Raw genomic sequence first — 19122 nt, 5'->3', positions numbered from 1 at the left:
AAAACTGGGGAATATCCGAAAATATTCCCCAATTTTCAAAACTGTTGCAAAAGAGATTTGAAGGATAATAAACACAATAGCCTCGATCCATTTCACACAAAAATATGTTCGGATATTTGTCCTTGGACATTATCTGTTCCTCCAAGCTCACAGTTTTCCTTGAGCTATGCTCTTGGAAAACTGTTCGCTTCTTGGAACAGAACTTAGTGCGAGGTTTTTTTATTAGCGTTGACAAAAAATGTACATTTATTTACGTGGTTTGGAGTGACCGTCTCCTTTAACAATTTCAAAACAACAAACAACAAAATTCATTGTAATCCAATGAATTTTTATTGACATGCTGAACAAAAACTCTGCTGTTGTGGCCACAGTGTCTTGATAAATTAATTGCTAAGAAAGTGAATGTAATTTGGCAAATTGATAATTGAGTAACTACTAAATTGAAGATACCTTATCAAAACATGTTAAGGACTGATTGATTCTAGTAGTGGTTGTTACAATTGACAACTAGAATAAAATTATTGAGTAACTAATATTACTCTCTGAAAAGTTGTTTTACAAATTCTATGGTTTGCCTGTAATTTTTTTGTGAAGAATTCTTTGTTTATGTTTATTCACATTCTTCTCTGAGGTGTTATCCACTTTCAGTGAATTTATTTAGAATGAATGTTATTGTTTGCAATGTCTGTTAGTTTTCATTTGACCTCTGTTTGGCTATACATGTCTGCGGTATTTGTAGTTACTGTACAGTGGCCCATTGGTACAAATATGACTTCACCATTCAGTTTACTTATTTAACACTTATCCCTTCAGCACGAGTTTGAAAACAATACACTTTGCAAGTTACCCAAATCTGCGAAATACTTGGAAAATATGACGACCTGCAATGAAAAAGTTGAAATATTTTGCTTTGTTCAATCTGTTAATCACCAGTTAAGTGCAATGTGCAAGTGTTAAATGAATCGTTGATTGAGTGAAAAGAAAAATAAGAGTAACTGCACTTTGGTATTCAAAAGTTCTACAGGGCAGGGGGACGGGTGTTTTCAAGTTCCAAAACGTCAGTTGAGTATCACCTCAATCAAAGAGATTTAGTTTCGATTTCTACTGAATTCCAATTACTTTGACAATAAGGCTTTATCAAAACGAATAATTAATCAGCAGAAAATGAAAATGGTGATTCCACTTTGCTATTCAGTGGTTTTATCGTTGGCTTTTTATGGAGTTCAGAAACGTTGCGAGTTTTCAAAAAGATTTAATTTTCATTTCTGCCAAACTCTCATCACTTTTAATATGCAGATTCATTGCAATGCACTATTGACAAATTTAGAAATCAAAATTGGGATTTCACTGTGTGATTCAGATATTTTATTTCTTTTTAAAACTAAACTGTCATACCTGTGTTTGAACTTTTGCTGAAGTGATAAGTACAAAATAAATGTCAATTACCTGTTCCGTTTATTAATTCCTTTGAAATTAGGCTATGAAGTCTTGGTTGTTTTATGGTCCAGAACTCGCGGAAAATCCGTGAAAATAATTACACCCCATTTGGGTTCTGCTTTAAGTGAAGTCTCTTGCAAAACAATATGGGCCATTGTAAAGTTAGTGATATGAGGGTACAAGGAAATCGCTGCTGAAATGTAATGTATGTAATAAAGCTCTCACAACCACAAAGACGCACTACTTGAGGATATAGCTCTCTCTATATTTCGATAAATTTACACTTACAGGGAAAAAATAAAAAGGCACTTAATTTTCTTGAGGATTTAGCCATCACTAAACTTGGATACAATTTAATTTGTAATTCATGTTAAAATATTTATCTCGAAATACTGGAAACTTCTTTAATTCATACTTTACAAAATTAATTGTCTTGAAATATTGCAAAATTCTTAAAATTATTTGGAAATTTACTATCACAATTTAAAGTTGCATTAAATTATCTAGTCGTTGTTTTTGTAATCCCGTTTGTAGTGCGTCTTTGTAGTGCCTCATTTTATTGCTGTATTTGCAAGGCACAAAATGTACGTAGTTGCTCAGTTTGGAAAACGGCTTTTCTGGATTACTATTTTTTTTTTTTCGGGACCAACGTTTTTGACGTCAACATCGGGCAAAAAAAGTCATTGTCGCGTTCCGCGCGTTTTTAAAAACTTAGCATTTTCTTTTACCTGCTAAAATTTTATCGCAGGGTTTCTTGGTTATTTTCAAGGAGCTACAGTGAGTTACAGGTTCTTATCTCGCAAATTCGAGATTTTCAATCGCCCGTGCTTCTATTAAATTAGGACAGCCTAATTGGAGTTTACGCCTGTGAATCGTCTAGATTTCTGTAGCCAAATTATAGCGTGACATGCAAAGACTTGCGTCACGCTTTCGGAAAAACGTTCTTTGACAGTTACGCGCAGTGTGAATAGGGAAGGGCCAACTTACTGTAAATTTGAATTCTTGAGCAACTAAGTACAGTTTGCAACTCCCAAATACTACAGCGAAAACGCTATACAAGTACAATGAGAGTTTTATGGCAGACATTTTGTTTAAGTAGTGGTTTTCTTAAAAGCAGAACTTGGTTTGTGGTCCTCTTATTCAGTGTAATCTCTTACGCAACTAATCTCTTGATGTTTTCGATGGCGGCGTGACAAGTGCGTTGTATGAAACATCGGGTTGTTATCATACCGCGCAACGGACAGAATTTATGCGAAACAATTGCTACAGCGCTTGGAGAAAGTTGGAATTTAGTTCTACTTTCTGTGACCGTTGAAGCGACTTGCTTTGCAAACGTTTTGTCCGTTGCGCGTTGTGTTACACGGCTCGATGTTTCATTAACTTGTTACGCCGTTTTCGAGAAGATTGCGGGACAAGTTGCGTGACAGATTACACTGGATATCAGGACTTAGTCATGGACACAAGTGTTTACCTGGTTAGTTATGATGGACAGCTGGTAAAAACTACAACACACAAAACTGTCTCTTTGTCTCTTTATTTGCGTTTTTATTGTTAAAAAAAATAATTAAAAAAATCTAGCCGATCTTGTCCCTGCTTGTCGGGTTGTTTTCACTCTGCTCTGAGTCAAAGTGTTTCTTCAGTTCCTCTTTAATATTCCAACTTTAAAATCCTGGTATGTTTATCTGCTCCGCCATCTTTGATGACGACACTTGACCACTTAAATGATATGGCCGTTTGCTCTCAAGTGGAGATGGCATAATGAGGGAGGTGAGAGTTTGCTTCCCATGCCTTCTCGGTTTCACTTAATACGTCATAATACCACACCATTTGAATTGGAATTTTAACTAGCTTTGAGAGCCGTAAATAATGCGCGAAAAGATTAGTGCCAAAATAGTAAAATTTAAGATGCGTGTTCCGAGCACTGTATCTAGAAATTTCCGTTGGGGGGACAAGGAAAACAGGAGCGCTAAAGTACAAGTCATGTTTAGTAATTTCCATGGATGCCAAGAAAAGAATCCAAGGCAAAAAATCATTGATCTGACTTGCCGACCAAACCTCCTGCCGACTGTCCCCTCACAAACTTCACCAAAAGAACACAAGTCACTTGAAACTCTACGTCCAAACTGATACGAGCTTAGGAATTTTTGCTTATGTTTAAATAAGATCAAAGTTAAAGCGATGAAAGATTAGTAATTTGTTTCCAGGTTTAAGCGTATTTTGCTAAAGTAAATAAATTTCTAATAATGCGAAAGCAAACGGGCGATTTTGGTCCGTTCACATCACCTAGAATTGCGTTAACTTTGTTTTGATATTTAATTTCAGTTATTTAAAATCGATCGAGTCTAATTTGTACAAGAAAATCCCAATATTTTTCGAAAGAATCGTAGTTTAAATATTCATAGTAAATCTTATTAAATATTCACAGTTGAAATCGTCTTTAAAAAAAAGGCAAACACGGTGGAATTTTGAAATTTGTTTGTGCTTTTGTAATTATTAATCTTGGCTTTGAATAACATTAAACAGCGAAGAATCCTCGGAAACTTAGGGCAGTTAGTCGGAAGAGTCGACGTAAACCGAGCGGCAAAATCGACCCGACGAAAGGTTTTACCGCTCGGTTTACTTCGTCCCGTCACGATTAAGTGCCGCTGCATCCCCGAGGATAACAACGAAGTTGAGCAAGTATTAGGAAAAAAAAACAGAAACGTTTCCTAGGTTTAGTTTGTTTAAGACGTAAAGATAAACAATTGGCCTACGAAATTAAAAAAAAAAAACGAAATATATGCTTGGTTTTAGAACTTGAATTTATAGTTTTGGAATGCAATATTGATAATTAGTATCACCCAACTAGTGGACTAATGCAAATCCTGCATTTTGATTGGCTACGCTACTAGGGGACTATTAGTAATAGTCATCGAGTAGCGAAATTGGCGCCATCGAGCGCGACGCTTTCTTTCGTTTTATTCCCAAATAAATATTTCTTCAACTTGCATTTGCTAACTTTATTATTACCTTTTCTGTCCGACTAGTTGGGTGATACTAAAACAATTAGACCCTTCGCCCTCAAGGGCCACGGGTCTAATTGTTAATTAGCTTGCAGTTATGTACTTAGTCAAAAAATAAAGTTTCCGCGGTAAATCTCAGGTTTTGGAAATCAAAATAAGAAATTGGCCAAAGTTTGGTGAAAAAAAAAATTAAATACCAACTTCAAGATTAAGTAAGTTAAAGAAGGCAAGATAAACTCTAGAAGTGCAAAATTCATATACAAAAAATGTTTACGAGGTTAGTTAAACGTTTTGGAAGTCAAAATGAACAATTGGCCTACGCTTTGAACTTTGATCACGGAAAATGTAACTATATGTTTAGTAGCTAAGATTAAAATTTTCCAAAAAGAAGCTTCCTTCATAGGCGTTATTTGTATCATTACGCAACACCCCAGGAAGAAGTGTTGCGTGACAACTCAAGTAACGCCAGCGCAGGAGACTGCTTTTGAGCTCTTTTGGGTTAACTAATTCCTGGAGCTAATCAGGAAAAAAAAACCAAAGTTGTAATTCCAGATAAGCGGTTAATGTTCTTAATTTTTCTTTGAACTGTGGACTGATAGTGTTAATAAATTCTTTTCTTAAGATAACTGTGACTAATATATTTTTATTCGATACCTAATTTGTTTTTATCTTCAAAATTTAAACGAAAGGAAAATTATTATTTTTAGTTAAGAAAAACCCTAAACGAGAATCAGCTCTTTCAGAAGAATCTCAGATGACTATCAGCTCAATCTAGTGTCGCTTGTGAAATTCCAGTCAAGCCAGATCAGTGACCTTCATTGTTCAAAACTAACCCCAACATCCCGGAAATGTACTACCCATGACCTACACTAAAGCACTACTGTTTTACGGCCTCGACAACAGAAAACTTCTAGAAACAATGATTGAAAACAAACATCTTTCAAGCCAATTGTAATAAAGGTGTGGTTTTCTGACGTAGTCAAGTAAAGCCAAAAAGACATGAAAAGCAAACCCTCACCTTCCCCCATGATGCTTTCTCCACTTGAGAGCAAACGACCACACCATCAAAGTGTCCAAGTGCCTCCATCAAAAATTAGCGGAACAGATAAACTCACCAGGATTTCTCAGTTGGAATATTGCAGAGCAACGTCAGAAACACCGTCCTCAGAGCAAGAGTTTCCACAACCCTGCAGGGACATCGATCGGCTAGATTTAAATCTGACCATTTGTGTTGTGTGCAGGTGTATGGGCCATCTCAGATCCTGAAAATAATCTGAAATATACTAAGTTATGTGGGAAATATCAAATCTACAAAGAAAAAACTAACAAGCTCATTAGCACAGTAAAAAAACTATTCACTTGAGTTAAAAAAAAACTTATACCCTAACTAACTAGTTCTGCTATTGAATTGATACTTAAGTAGTAATAATACTTAGACATACTCAATCTGCCTTGATTAACACGTTTTGGAGAAAAGTAGGATTAAAAAGCCCGATTCCCTAAGTGGTTTTGAACTACTGAAAACTACTGCATCGAAACCCTACGAAAATAACCATAAGGTTTATTTTTCTCTCTATTGTATATGTTATATGATGCCAATATTATGGCTGACCAGGAATGCCCACTAGATCTGAAGGGTCTGTTCTACACCCCTGTTCTTCTGACTATCCCCACGTTTGGCCTATCGTTACGTTAGTGTCAATGCTAATGTGAAGACCTTACGACACCAAAATTTGTAGTGTTTTCTTAGCTGAGTTAATTAGTAATTGTTTACTTCTGTGCTAATGAGCTTGCTGTGGCACCTTTAAACAAAGGAGGAAAAGAAATTATTTTTGAAAAAAAAAATCGTTTTTTAAAAACTTATCGAGTAAGAAATAACAATTTTGTATGACAATAATTGCGTGTTAGTTATAAATTTGTGGAATCCTACATATTGCTATTGCTTTGATTTCATAATTTCTTAATCCTACAATTGAATATACTTTAAATGCATTATTTTGGGAAAACATAGCTCAGAATTTTTTGTAATACTGATCGAGTAGTAAATAACAATTTTGTATAACACTTAGTGAATTGAATAAATTTGTGAAAAGCAGCAGATTGGTATTGCATTCAATTAATAATTTCTTGATCAGCCAATCAAATTTACTTGCATTACCACAAAAGGGTAGTTTTAGGAAGCTTCCTTTGTTCAAAGGTGATAAAAAAAAAACAATACCATAGTTTCAAGCACCATCATGCTATTGATTTGATCTGGAAAAAAAAATAACAGTGACAAAGATGAAAATATTGCTCACCCGAAGAAAACAATTGTGATCAGTGAGAACTGAATTAGCTAATGATTTTAGAGCATGATGCACGTTGAAACTACAAAACAAAAGTAAAATATTTTCTTGAGTACAAGTTTCCTATTGAGCAGCTACTTTCCCAAAACGAATTTATTTGGATTACAAAGAAGTATTTTATTTTTGAAAGTAAATACAGGAAAAAACTTTCTCAAGAAAAGCAACTAGTTTAGCATTCTGGCAATGGTATTTTAAGTACCACATACATGTATATTTTTTTCAAAATCAGACATAAAAATGAAGAGAACCTTAAAAGGTTTCTTATGTTGACATTGGCAAAAGACATTTTTTTCCAACTCCAAACTCAATTTAAGACTTCCGAGGAAAACCAATGGAAGTGAACAGATTTCATCATAAAGCTGCTCAATAGGAATCTTGTGAGAAGGAGAAACTAGGTTTTCATGAGCAAATAAGTGGCTTCTGCAAAATCAAATTCACTGTAATGATTATATCCTGCTGTCTGACTTCTTTAGTGGTATAACAAAATGCCTGTACATATATCAAAAAAGTGTAACTTCAATTTCTTTTTAGGAACTGAAATAAATTGTCCTTAGAACTCCATAGGAATATTTATTGGCTTTGCACTTAAGAGCATCCTAGAATTTAAAAATGAGAATTTTTAATGAGCACTCAAAATGTCTGTACACATGTAAAAAATAAATAAAATGGTAAATAAGTTTTGACTGTATTTTCTAGTAACGGAGGCTTTGGACAAACAATTAAGAACAAAAATCAGTGATAATAATATTATTTTGAATGATGTTTTGATGATTCATTCATCATTTTCAAATTTGTAAAACTAAAAGTCAGATTCTTATGAGTTTTTTATATACCAAGAATGTATGTGAAAGTCTTGAAAGTCTGATTAAAAACTCTACAAAGTGGAACTGCAGAGAGTGTTAATTAAGAACTAAATAGTTTTGCTTTGATTGAGTCAGATTGAGTGTTCAGTTTAGGTTTCTTTTCTTTGATAAAGAGCATTTCATCAATTACTTCTACATGTAATTAAAATATATTTTGGTTTATTTTCTGCATGGGTTTTGGAAATTTCATTGTCTGTTTCTGAATTCGAAAATAATAATAATTGTTGCAAAAATTTACTTTTTAAGGTAATTTTGAACAAAATGTTGGCTCTCTTTTGTTTTATGTCTGTATGCATGAAAATACAACAAGAATTACCAAACTTTAAATTCACAGAAACAGATTTTGCCATAATTGAGTTTCAGTTAATTTTTATTGATGACTGCTATAATAATGAATTGCATGGTAAATGTGACAAGCAAGCCACTTATTTGCAAATGAACGACACCCACACAACACACTGGTCAGTTCAATACTCTGTTTACATGGGTACTTGTTACATGCGTACCAAAGTGGTATTTGGTTGATTTGGTAGTAATTTAATTTGGTAAATTTGGTCGGTTGGTATTTGCTATTTTAGTTAGCTGCATATCCTGGCTTTTTATCTTAACTATTAATTGAGTTATTGAGTGATTTTTTTGATTGATTACATTATTGGTTGACTGATTGATTGATTGATTGATTGATTGATTGATTGATTGATTGATTGATTGATTGATTGATTGATTGATTGATTGATTGATTGATTGATTGATTGATTGATTGGTTGGTTGGTTGGTTGGTTGGTTGGTTGGTTGGTTGGTTGGTTGATTGACGTGGTAATTTCCCTTTACCTATGATTAAAAAAGAGATCTTTGAAAAACACACAAATTGAATAAAGCTTCTTTCCAATTTGATCATTAACTAAAATAACAGCTGCAAAGGAGACTGTGAATCCACATGTGCACATGTAACTAGGAAATAAACAGAGAAAAATAAATTGGTATTACAAATGTTTACCTTGAGTAGTCAGAGAATTTTTCATCTCAGTTGGCCCACAGCAATGTGTTACCAATTTTGTTAAATTGGAATTTGAAAATATTGGATTTTCAGGAGTGAGGGAAACCGGAGTACCCAGAGAAAAACCCTCAGGGTAAGGTGCACTGTGCCATTTCTGCTGACGATAATATCTCATATACCTTAATATATCTATAATTCAACTTATGAAACTTCATCATCCAAGGCTTGCTTTCATCCACTGTCCTTGATCCCCAGTTGTCAGTCCTCAGTCGTATCCTTGCTCCTTGATCCTCTGTTCCTAGTCCTGGGTCCTCTGTCCTGGGTCCTCTGTCCTGGGTCCTCTGTCCTGGGTCCTCTGTCCTGGGTCCTCTGTCCTGGGTCCTCTGTCCTGGGTCCTCTGCCCTGGGTCGTCCTGGGTCTCCGGTCCTTGATCCTCTGATCTATGTCTCTAACAACTTGCCTGCAAATCCAATATGTAACTAGTAACTATTTTGTACATGACTTTTGCTAAACTTGCATAAAAACAATGTGCAAATAATTCTTTTCTCTTAAAATTTTACTTTAGAGTCTTAAGAATTTCAAAACCTCCTAAAGGATCACCCAAACATTTCTACCCCACCAAAACAAACTAATTCCTTGAGCAATCAATCAATGTTTTTGCAGAAGAATGTTGGCCTTGAGCCAGGCAATGATGTTCTTTGTTAGGATGTGTGATTCTGAACCAGACATTAACTCTGAAGCCAGAGGTAACAAATTCTGAATCATTCCAAGGAATACTGTTGACCCAGGAATAAATAAGCTTGAAATGAGCAACTTAAAACCTCTGAACTGGGGGACATCTAAATAAAAATTAAATAGTTTACATATATGTTACTTGCAAAAAATTTCAGACAACATTAATTTCGGACAAAAAATTTCCAAAATTATAACTGTCTGAAATTTGTAAGTGCTTGAAATTTTAAGCATGCAAAATATTTACAGTACAGTATAAAGTACATACTTTCTTCTTGGACAGTGCCATCACAAGAATGACGAGGCAAGATCTTGAATCATGATTTGCTTGTTGTTTTTATCACCTGAAAGCAAAATTTTTGTTTCTTTTATGAGAACATGCATGAAATGCAGATCAATTCCATAAATTTTCCAGTCTGACTCAAGTTTCGTAGGTGAACATTTAACTAAACTATGTTCTAGCAAAGCGTCCCAAAATTAAACATCCAAAATTTTTGAAAGTAATGTACCTTTGGCAATTATTAAAACAAAATTAATGCCTATCAAAAACATGTCACTGTCAAGCTTGCAAACAACAGTTGGTCATTGGACAGTTGTCCGGTAAATTTGAGGTTTTGACAGGTAAAAGCTTAGCCTGGTTGGACTCTCTGACCAGGCATTTCTGCCACAATGAAAACTAGTAGTATTCGTAGATTAAAGAGTGCGTTCGAGTTTTGGTAGGTTTGGTACAATAAAAATTCTAGGAACAGCATTTTGTGCCAGTTGAGCTGTTGGGTAGACGTGAAATTGGCCTCCTTTCAGCAAGGGTGAAAACAAATGAATTGATCGCAAAGCACGTACACACAAGAGGGTCTGCTCTCGTGTATATGTGTATTATGTAATATTAGTTACAACTGGTCAGTAATTAAAATATACGGATTGCAGTCGGTAGGCCGCACTTAGTCCACAGTCCGTGTTTTATACCCGAGTTGGTGTTTTATTTTACTGTACAATGTAACCCAGTCTGTAATGCTTAGTCAGTGTTTTATCCCTAAGTCTGTAGTCCACAGTCAGCAGTCTGGACATATTCATATTGACCATGAAATGGTACATTTTGCTGACCCCTTGTCCATGGACTACCCCGCTGGACCTGGTCCATGGACTACTTGAACGGACTACTCATGGACTACCCTAAATGGACCACCCTGAAATTTGTGGCAAACATAAATTTAACAATGCTAGAACCTGAACAAAAGATGCGATCAATCAACAAACACAATTACGGAACACTTGCGATGTAACAGATTTAATAATACAGATGAAAAAATTACTCAATTCTGATTGGCTAAGAGCAGTGCAGTTCAAGTGCAGTTCAACACAGTGCAAAAAGTGTAACATCAGTGCAAAAATTGTAACACCAGTGCAAATTACACATCGAAATTCTGGATTATGATTGACCGAAAGAAAATAGGAACTTTTCTAAGAAAATGATATCACGTAAAATGATGACAAAAATTTTGTGCTGAAACTTTGAAAAAAGTTTTCTCAAATAAGAAAAAATGACTTCAAGAAAGATCTTCCAGCACTTCCTCCATGCGAATTTTTTCATGTTTATATTATTAATAAGTAATCATGCCGTTTTTCTTGTTCAATTTGGAGTTAATTTGCACTTGTGAGTTTTTCAAAAAGCTGAAATTACGCTCGCCGAAGCGGCTCATGCAATTTCAGCTTTTTGAAAAACTCACTCGTGCAAATTAATTCCAAATTGAACTCGAAACCGTATGATTACCTATACTAACGATCATGGCCAGGTTGTTCGGAAGGCAGTTAACCCCAACCCAGGATTAAAAGTTAACCAAAGTATATGTTTCTCTTGTATACAAATGTTCTTCATTGCTTATTCAAACTCAAAACAGAAGGCCACACAATAAAAACAGAAAATCTCACCACAAAAATACAAAACTTGAATCAAAATTCTCGCTTAACCTGGGTTAGCTTAATCAGGCTTTCAACAACCCGGCCCAGAACTTTGTTTTTAGCTTTGGCTAAATCTGTATATTATCAGTTTAAATAGCAGTCATAGCAATAATTTTGTTTGAAACTGGACCACCCCTATGGTAATTCCATTTCATTTTCCAATGGCATAATGAGGAAGTCTGATTATCCAGATCATATTTCATGTCTTAAAATTTCACAGTATATTGACTATGACAAAAACATGAGTACCTGTGCATGTAACTGTAACTGTTTATGCTTTAAAACTGTATCCATCGACACTAATCAATTGATTGTGACTTTTTAACTTTGGATTTTGTAGGTGTACACTACTGATTTCTTTCACTTATCCATCATTTTTTCCATTCACTATACTTTTTATATTAATTTGTCATCATTTATATTGTTTTACTGGTTTATAGAGCAGTTTCAAAGTTGTTAATATGGTTTTTGCAGGAGCAAATATTTCACTAAGCTGCATTCTGGAAACTATTCAGAATATCGCAAACTAGTTGGTTCAAGCAACGTAATTAAAAGGCGGGCTAAGTTCATTTACTAGGTACAGCACTTTAATAGTTTTGGTCATGTTCAATTAGACTAATTATTAAGGTCATTCCCTAGTAAAAGAACCCGCCATAGATTTCCGATGAAACTTGGTATGCTGAACATTGCTACAGGACAAGGAGATATTAAAAACGTAGTAAAAAGAGGGGGTCACCATGCTTGTTTTCACACCACAATGCTGACAAACACGGTTATTTAGGTGACTTTTAGTAATCTCCGCGCGCAACAAATAAGCTTGATTATTTTTCAATGCAGCGCGTTATATCACACAGAGTTTGACTTTCTTTGATTGTTTATTCATCTACATCCCCGAAAAAATGTCTTCCAATACCCTGCATTTTTTAATCCTTTAAAGGACACATAGTTTGGACATGCGCTGTTGGGCCCATTATGTCTCCCTCTGTAGTATTTATTTCATTTGCCAAAAAAGTAGCCATAGATTTCTGCTAATTTTTTTCTCAGTTATTGAGGATATTGTTCTCATTGAAATTATGAAACAAAAAATGGGGGTCACCGCGCTCGTTTAAGAGAAAAGGAGCATTTATTTTGCTATCGAGCTTAGTTTGAGGGAAATCTCTTACATTTTGTACACACACGCGCTCATGTGTGGCACTAATGACACGAAAATCGTGCGCATTAGGGATGCGCAATGCAATACTAAGGAATCACCTTAAAACCAAAATTTAATTGAATTGGAATTGTGTTTTTTCAAAGTTCATGATTCCTTAACCAAAATTCTTTTCCCTCAGCCCAGTCCAACAATAATTTTACCGCTGATTTCTTGAACTAACCGATTTTTCAAACCAATTTTTGTTTCCCTTGGAGGTTCGAATAATCAGGATTTTACTGTATGAACGGGATGATAGTAAATATCATTACCGTCCTCTGCACATTGAATTTTTATCATTCAATATTCAAATATCGTTTTTTATGAGACTTAAGAGAAGTCAAAGCAAATTTTATCGATAATCGTTCAAGCAAGTTGTTATTGGTGGTTTTTGTGAGCTTGTTTTTGATGGTTTTGTTTCGATAAATTGTAAGATAAGCTAAAATTGATCAATTCGATATTTAACGATAAAATCGATTGCACTAAGTGATAAATCGATAATTATCAACAAATCCTGTTATTGATTTTTATCGATTTTCAATATTATTGACTAAGTTTACCAATTTTTATTGAATATTATCAATTATCGATTTTATCAAGTGGCTACCCCGAGCATTAAGGTGTCTTACTACAGTTTTTCTGAGACTCAATAGCGCACAGTACCACTGCGTGCCAAACATCAGTATTAATCAAGTGTTCAAAAATGACGCAAGTAACCCTAAGAAGAAACGAAATCACTTCAGCACTTGAAAGGCGTTAATTTGGTATAAGTAGCAATAGTTTCAAACTCTGTTCAAACATGTGTTTAAGCCTAGGGCCAAAAAGATATGACAAAAAAGCTCTATAAATAACTAGTAAAAGAGTTCTAATTTACTCTTGCTTTCTCGCACTCGATACATGGTGTCACATGAGCAAGCGCCTAAATGAATAACCACACGTGACACCATGCATGTTTTTTTATTTTTGTGGCGTCAGCGTGACCAAAAAAATGCTAATTTCCTTGCGTTCCCTTCGGTGAATTCTTTTTTAATTTGGCTCAGTTCTAACCAAATACAATTCCTATAAAATACCCTATTTTTGTTAAAATCTGTCAGAGCTAATCTAATATATTTAGGATAATGACAAATTACAGAATATTGGAAAAACTGTCTGAACAACCTTGACTTTTTACTAATTCAAAATGTCAGGCAAATATATCATTTCCATGATGTGGCAAAGTATGAAAAATGTCACCAAAGAAAAGTATGAATATTAAGGAGTTTACGTCAAAATGAGGAATATATCTGCCTGTCATTAGATGAGATGTTGCCATGGTAACGGCCTTAATCCAAAACCTGACAACCAAAACATAAGCCTTATTTTAACAATACCCATACTGGTAAATCTCTACAGGGAAAACTTTAAGAGAAATTAATTAAGTTTCCTTTTCTAACTCGCGCTCTATAGGGAGGGTGTTCGTAATTACTGATATACTCTAAGGAGCCACCTTTAGTAAAGGTCCCGCTTACATGGTTATTTAAGTTGTGCGCTCACCTGGATAAATCAGTCAAATAACTTCTTAAACAGCCACTAATTTGGTCCCGTTTCCCGTTAATAACGCTGGGCTGATTCAGCTTACGGGAAAAGCATTCATATACACAGAAATCCTTGACCACGTTGTCCCATTCCCGTATAGCTGTAACTAGCCGCCATCTTTACTTCGTACTCACAGAAGACTGGGCACCACTTTATTGAAGAGAAAGGCTCGCAATGTGTACTCGCACATTGTGGGAACACATGTATTTCTGTCTCAAGGGCCGTCTCAAGGCGTTAGGCCCGGGGGGGGGGGGCTACTTTGGGAACTTATGGGTGGGGATGTGCTGCTGGGACCCTGGAACCCTTAGCCTATACCAGAGCTAGTTCAGCTGAATTTTGCTGACCTATACTAGAGTAAACTCCCCAAATCCCCCATCTATCCACACTGTTGAGGCTGATTTGCGTAAGTTTAAACTTGCCGATTTGATTTTTTTATATTTTTGGGTGGCAATTCCTGGTTTCCTTACTCTAGATAAAATTTTCAATCAGCCAGTCAGTTTTGTGAAAAAATGATACCCTATTCTAGACCCAAACGCTCTGATTTATATACTCTATCCTGGAGTAAACTGCTTGAAAACCATACCCAATTCACAGCGGCACATACCTATATAGCCCATATATGGTAGTACCTCCCCCCCCCCCCCCGTGTCTCAAGGCCTTTTCTACTTCAAAGAAAGACGTCCGCAGCAAAAGGTTATCTAATAGTCTTATTGTGTTGAATTGAGTACGCTAACCTGGTCAAAATTTCACTCTCATATAGCTCCTCTTATTGCTAATAGTTGTAAGCTAACCGCCCCCGCCTGAAGGAGATGGGATTCTAATAGCGAGAGGCTAAGTTTTAGGTGACAGAGTTATATCTTGAGATTCACACAAAAACCACCAAGGTCCAAATGTTATTAGAGCCCAAAGGTTATACTTCGTCTCAAGATGGTGGCCATATAAGACCAGTTAACATGGCCGATGTTTGACATCATGCTCCTTTCGATCCGTGAAAGAGATGGGATTCTAATATTGAGAGAGAAGGTTCTTAGCGACAGTAACCTATCTTGATATTCAGCCAAAGAATACCAGGGTTCTACATAAAAAGTTATTAGACCTGAACATTTGCACTTTGTTTTAAAATGGCGACCATACTTGTCAACATGGCCGATGTTTGACATCATACACTCTTCGATCTATGAAAGACACGGGATTCCAATATCGAGAAGTAAAGTTCTTAGAGACAGTAGTATATCGTGACATTCGGCCAAAAAGTACCGAGGCACTACAGATCATTACATAAAACGTTACTAGACCCGAAAAGTTGCACATAGTTTTAAGATGGCGGCCTTTCGACTCGTGGAAGAGATGTGATTATATATTCTAATATCAAGAGATGAAGTACTTAGCGACCGTATTGTATTTTGATATTCAGACAACAACTACCAAGGTACTACATAACAAGTTATTAGACCCAAAAGGTCAGTCGCACTTTGTTTGAAGAATGCGGCAGCAGTACGGTCAAACAGTATTTATTTCTGAAAGTGAAGAATGATCATCGCAGTAAATTTTCCAATTTAAGCAATTGGAAAGAGAAGCCTGAAAAAATTCAGGGCTTCAGGGCTTCCTGAATTTTTTTTTTTTTTTTTTTTTTCAGGCTTCTTCTTTCCAATTGCTTAAATTGGAAAATTTACTGCGATGATCATTCTGCACTTTCATCTACAACCGCAGTTCTAATATGAATTATTTCATGTAAACTTCACAGTATTTAGTTTTCTTACTGAATCACAAACTACTACACCTCACTACTGTCCAGTAACTGAATAGCCTTCTCTTTATCATATCCATGGCTCATATTCGGCTGTCGCTGTTGATGTTAAGCTAATACAATCATTTTTCTAAAGGTAACGATAGCACTTAAAACAAAGAATACGTGTGACGGTGTGAACACACTGGAGCTACACCGACCAACGTTACAGTAATCTTCGCCGCAGCACATCTTGCAGTATTCTTCGCCATCCTTACTCCAGTCTACCAATTCCTTGTCGCATTTGTTAATGCAATCTCGATGGAACCTTGTCTCCTCGTGCCTGCCATCCTTTACAACCACACAGAAGTTATTTCCTTCTGAACAGGTTGTGCTACTTGTGCCATTGACGGAGTCCTCTGGGCAAGCTTCGTTACGAGAGTCACAGTGGTAGCAAATCCTCGCTTTTAAAATAAAAAGAAAACGCGTTCTGTTTGTTAGTTTGTATACAGTTTTGTATCGATAGACAAGTTAAATACAATAATATATTCCACTTTTGACTTAATCGAGACTTATCAGGGTTTGTGTTTGCTTCGAGTCGTCTGATTGGTACATTGCCGTTTCGGCGTATGTTGTCATACTGAAGTTTTGAGTGGTTTTTGTCTCCCCCCAGTCCCTAGAAAACACAACCAGGAGCCCCGGACACAATCCAAAACTAACAAACTTGGGGTAAATGAACAGCGCATAGACCTGACAGAGTCATTTACTATACAGGCATTATGGTGCGTAAAGAAGATTCTAGAGAATAGACGATGAAGATAATGGCGAAGATTGTTATGACGGTAACGATGATAATGACGACGACTACGGTGATGATGTTGATAATGACGATGATGGTGATGGTGATGGTGATGGTGATGGTGATGGTGATGGTGATGGTGATGGTGATGGTGATGGTGATGGTGATGGTGATGACATTAGGCCTACAGACACAGTGATGTTTCAGTCATGGACCAATCACTCACCAGTTGCACGATGTAAAACATGTGTTAGAAGAAACACAACAAGCAAGGATGATCGTATTGAAACTCGTCTCATTTCCGGAGAACAGTTCATCAGCAATTTCCTGTTAGGGATAAAAGATTGTTCTACATAAGCGCGGCGTTAATATTCCTTCTTTTTTTTTCTTGCGACAGGCGAGGTGACAGTTGTGATGTCAACATGGAAAATCAGAAGATGAGAATGAAAAGCGCAGAGACTGCGATGAGAGTTACTAACTCTTAACCACCTTTTCACCGGAGTAAAACTAAACTAATTTATAACTAATAGATCCGTTTTTGCGAGATTTGATTGGCTGGCTGAACTAGAATTGCGCAGGGTGATACAACAGTCGGTACAATACACGCCGTCCGGGTGTCAAGCAATCATGTTGGCCGCGGTACCTGAGTTTTTGCATGCAGTAGACAACCCAGTACCCTGAGACCCACTGCACATCTGCTGGAAGAAACAACTCGAAAAATGTGGAGATTGTAAAAAAAAAAAAAAAAAAAAAATGGGAAATAACTGAAGCCATGGAAAACGGCAAAAGCGGTATTTAAATACGTCATGGGTGACAATTATCAAGCCGGCAGAGATTACGGGTAAAGCACTTAACAGTCAGAGTCAACACTCAATCGTATGCAACACTCCAAACATTATTGTCAGTGAGGCTATTGAAAACAGATACTACCCATATTCACTGTCAAGTCCGGTAAGGCATGGAAATCGGGTTGCATCTTAGCGTCCAAGCCTATAACATGTTACTCGCGTAAAATTGAGACTGTGGTTTGTCTCTATGTTCCAAGAACAGCGAAAATGATGACGTTCCGGGTGACGTTCTAGGTACTTGAAATTCTACGAACTTGAATCGCGCGACAGAGCGCACGACAAAGTGTTATGTCATCGATGTCATCGTGTGTTGTGCGCCACTTGATAGAAACGGGCTGCACTACCACTAAACAATTTAAACTTGCTGTTGTATTTACATGTTACGCAACATATCACCCCTACATAAAATGCCCAGGGATTATGAAAAATTCTCCGAGATAAGCTGTTAAAGTTTTGTACCAGAGGAAATGAGCATAAACGGTGCCCGAGCGTGAGAGCAGCGTTTTCATGAATCTATCGTGACTCAAGTTCAGGATAACCGAACAAGCAGGAAATGTATTAAGTCTCAAGTCTCTTAATGGCAGTAAGGAAAGTTTCTGTCCGTCGGTGGCTACTCATCCCAATAACATCATTGAAAAGACAACAGGGTAAATCTCTCGACGTTTAGTTACCAATTGTTGAAGTGGTCGTTGACGACAGATCCAAACAAAACTCTACTTTGCCTCTCTCGATTCAGAATATTTGACTCAATGTCTGATTTTGACCGAGTTGTTTTAAATGATTTCATCCTATTAGCTACCTACCTTTGTTAAGCCAAGCAGATTCACCGTCAACCCAGCTTTTATCGACCAGAGTCGACCAGTTGTCCTCAGTTGTTTTTCTGTTCTGAGAACTTGGGAACATCTACTGTGACCGCCGGGCGGCAATCCACGCTCTGATGACTGCAAAAATGTTAATACAGCGCATTACTGAGCCGTGAATAAACTTTGACCTGCCCTTAGAAATTCTGACAGTTTTCTTGTTTAACAAAGATATATCCGGAAGGGTGGGCTGAATATAGCTTCCAATTGACCCTCTCATCCGCAACGAACTGTGCATGCCAATCTGTTTCACCGGTTAAAAGAATCATAGGACTTGAAATTTGAGAAACACTGCTCAGGTTTACACGCCCTTAGTCTGTACACTAACCACCACTATTTAAAATACACCAGTTTTATCAGCGGCTTGCAAATCCTGCGCTTGTCATGAACGGGAACAATTACACTTGGTCAGTTTTAAAGGCAACTTGAAGGCCTGTCTATGCCTGGTGGCCAAATGGTATTACTTTTAGGAGTCATCAAGGTTCTCGGCAAAGCCAGGTTCTGCTGGATGGAAACGGGATCTCGCGTTCGTATGCCCCTATCATTAGGCTGATTTAGCAAGAGAACGGGAACGTCACTTGACGACCGCGCGCGCAGTACAAAAACCCAAATATGGTCAAATTAGAACAGAATCCAGGTTATTCCGCGCGCCCTGCAGTCATCTGACGTTCCCGTCCTGTTGCTAAATCAGCCTATTAACCTCAATTGTGCCTAAACCGGGTCTAGAAAAGAACCTTTTTTCAGCTTACAAATCCCCCCCCCCCCCCCACCACTCCCAACTCGACCCCAAGCA

General features: G+C 36.7%; 1 protein-coding gene and 1 long non-coding RNA gene across 2 annotated transcripts; both read right to left on the bottom strand.

Moving 5' to 3' along the window:
• Positions 1 to 7341: 7341 nt before the first annotated feature.
• LOC145495150 (uncharacterized) lies at positions 7342 to 14352 on the bottom strand. The gene is made up of 3 exons (XR_014050378.1): positions 14055 to 14352; positions 9645 to 9720; positions 7342 to 9104 (listed from the first exon to the last, which is right to left on the bottom strand). It is a non-coding gene; the product is annotated as an uncharacterized LOC145495150 (long non-coding RNA).
• Positions 14353 to 14737: 385 nt separating this feature from the next.
• Positions 14738 to 18642, bottom strand: LOC145495140 (uncharacterized). Its single transcript, XM_081474724.1, has 3 exons — positions 18273 to 18642; positions 16848 to 16948; positions 14738 to 16286 (listed from the first exon to the last, which is right to left on the bottom strand). Exons 2-3 carry the CDS (start codon positions 16936 to 16938, stop codon positions 15952 to 15954), a joined length of 426 nt encoding a protein of 141 aa, XP_081330850.1. The 5' UTR covers positions 16939 to 16948; positions 18273 to 18642; the 3' UTR covers positions 14738 to 15951.
• Between the last annotated feature and the right edge of the window lie 480 nt (positions 18643 to 19122).

The sequence above is a fragment of the Orbicella franksi genome, chromosome 1 (assembly GCF_964199315.1).
Source record: "Orbicella franksi chromosome 1, jaOrbFran1.1, whole genome shotgun sequence".
Classification (NCBI taxonomy): domain Eukaryota; kingdom Metazoa; phylum Cnidaria; class Anthozoa; order Scleractinia; family Merulinidae; genus Orbicella; species Orbicella franksi.
Note: the sequence above shows the minus strand (reverse complement) of the source record. Positions and strands in the feature narration are given on the sequence as shown.

What these genes read in the sequence shown, in the direction of transcription:
- LOC145495140 (XM_081474724.1), bottom strand. Translation starts at nt 16,938, where the DNA reads ATGAACTGTTCTCCGGAAATGAGACGAGTTTCAATACGATCATCCTTG. An exon ending in TGTTTTACATCGTGCAACTG is followed by an intron (nt 16,287 to 16,847) that starts GTGAGTGATTGG and finishes TTATTTTAAAAG; the next exon opens with CGAGGATTTGCTACCACTGT.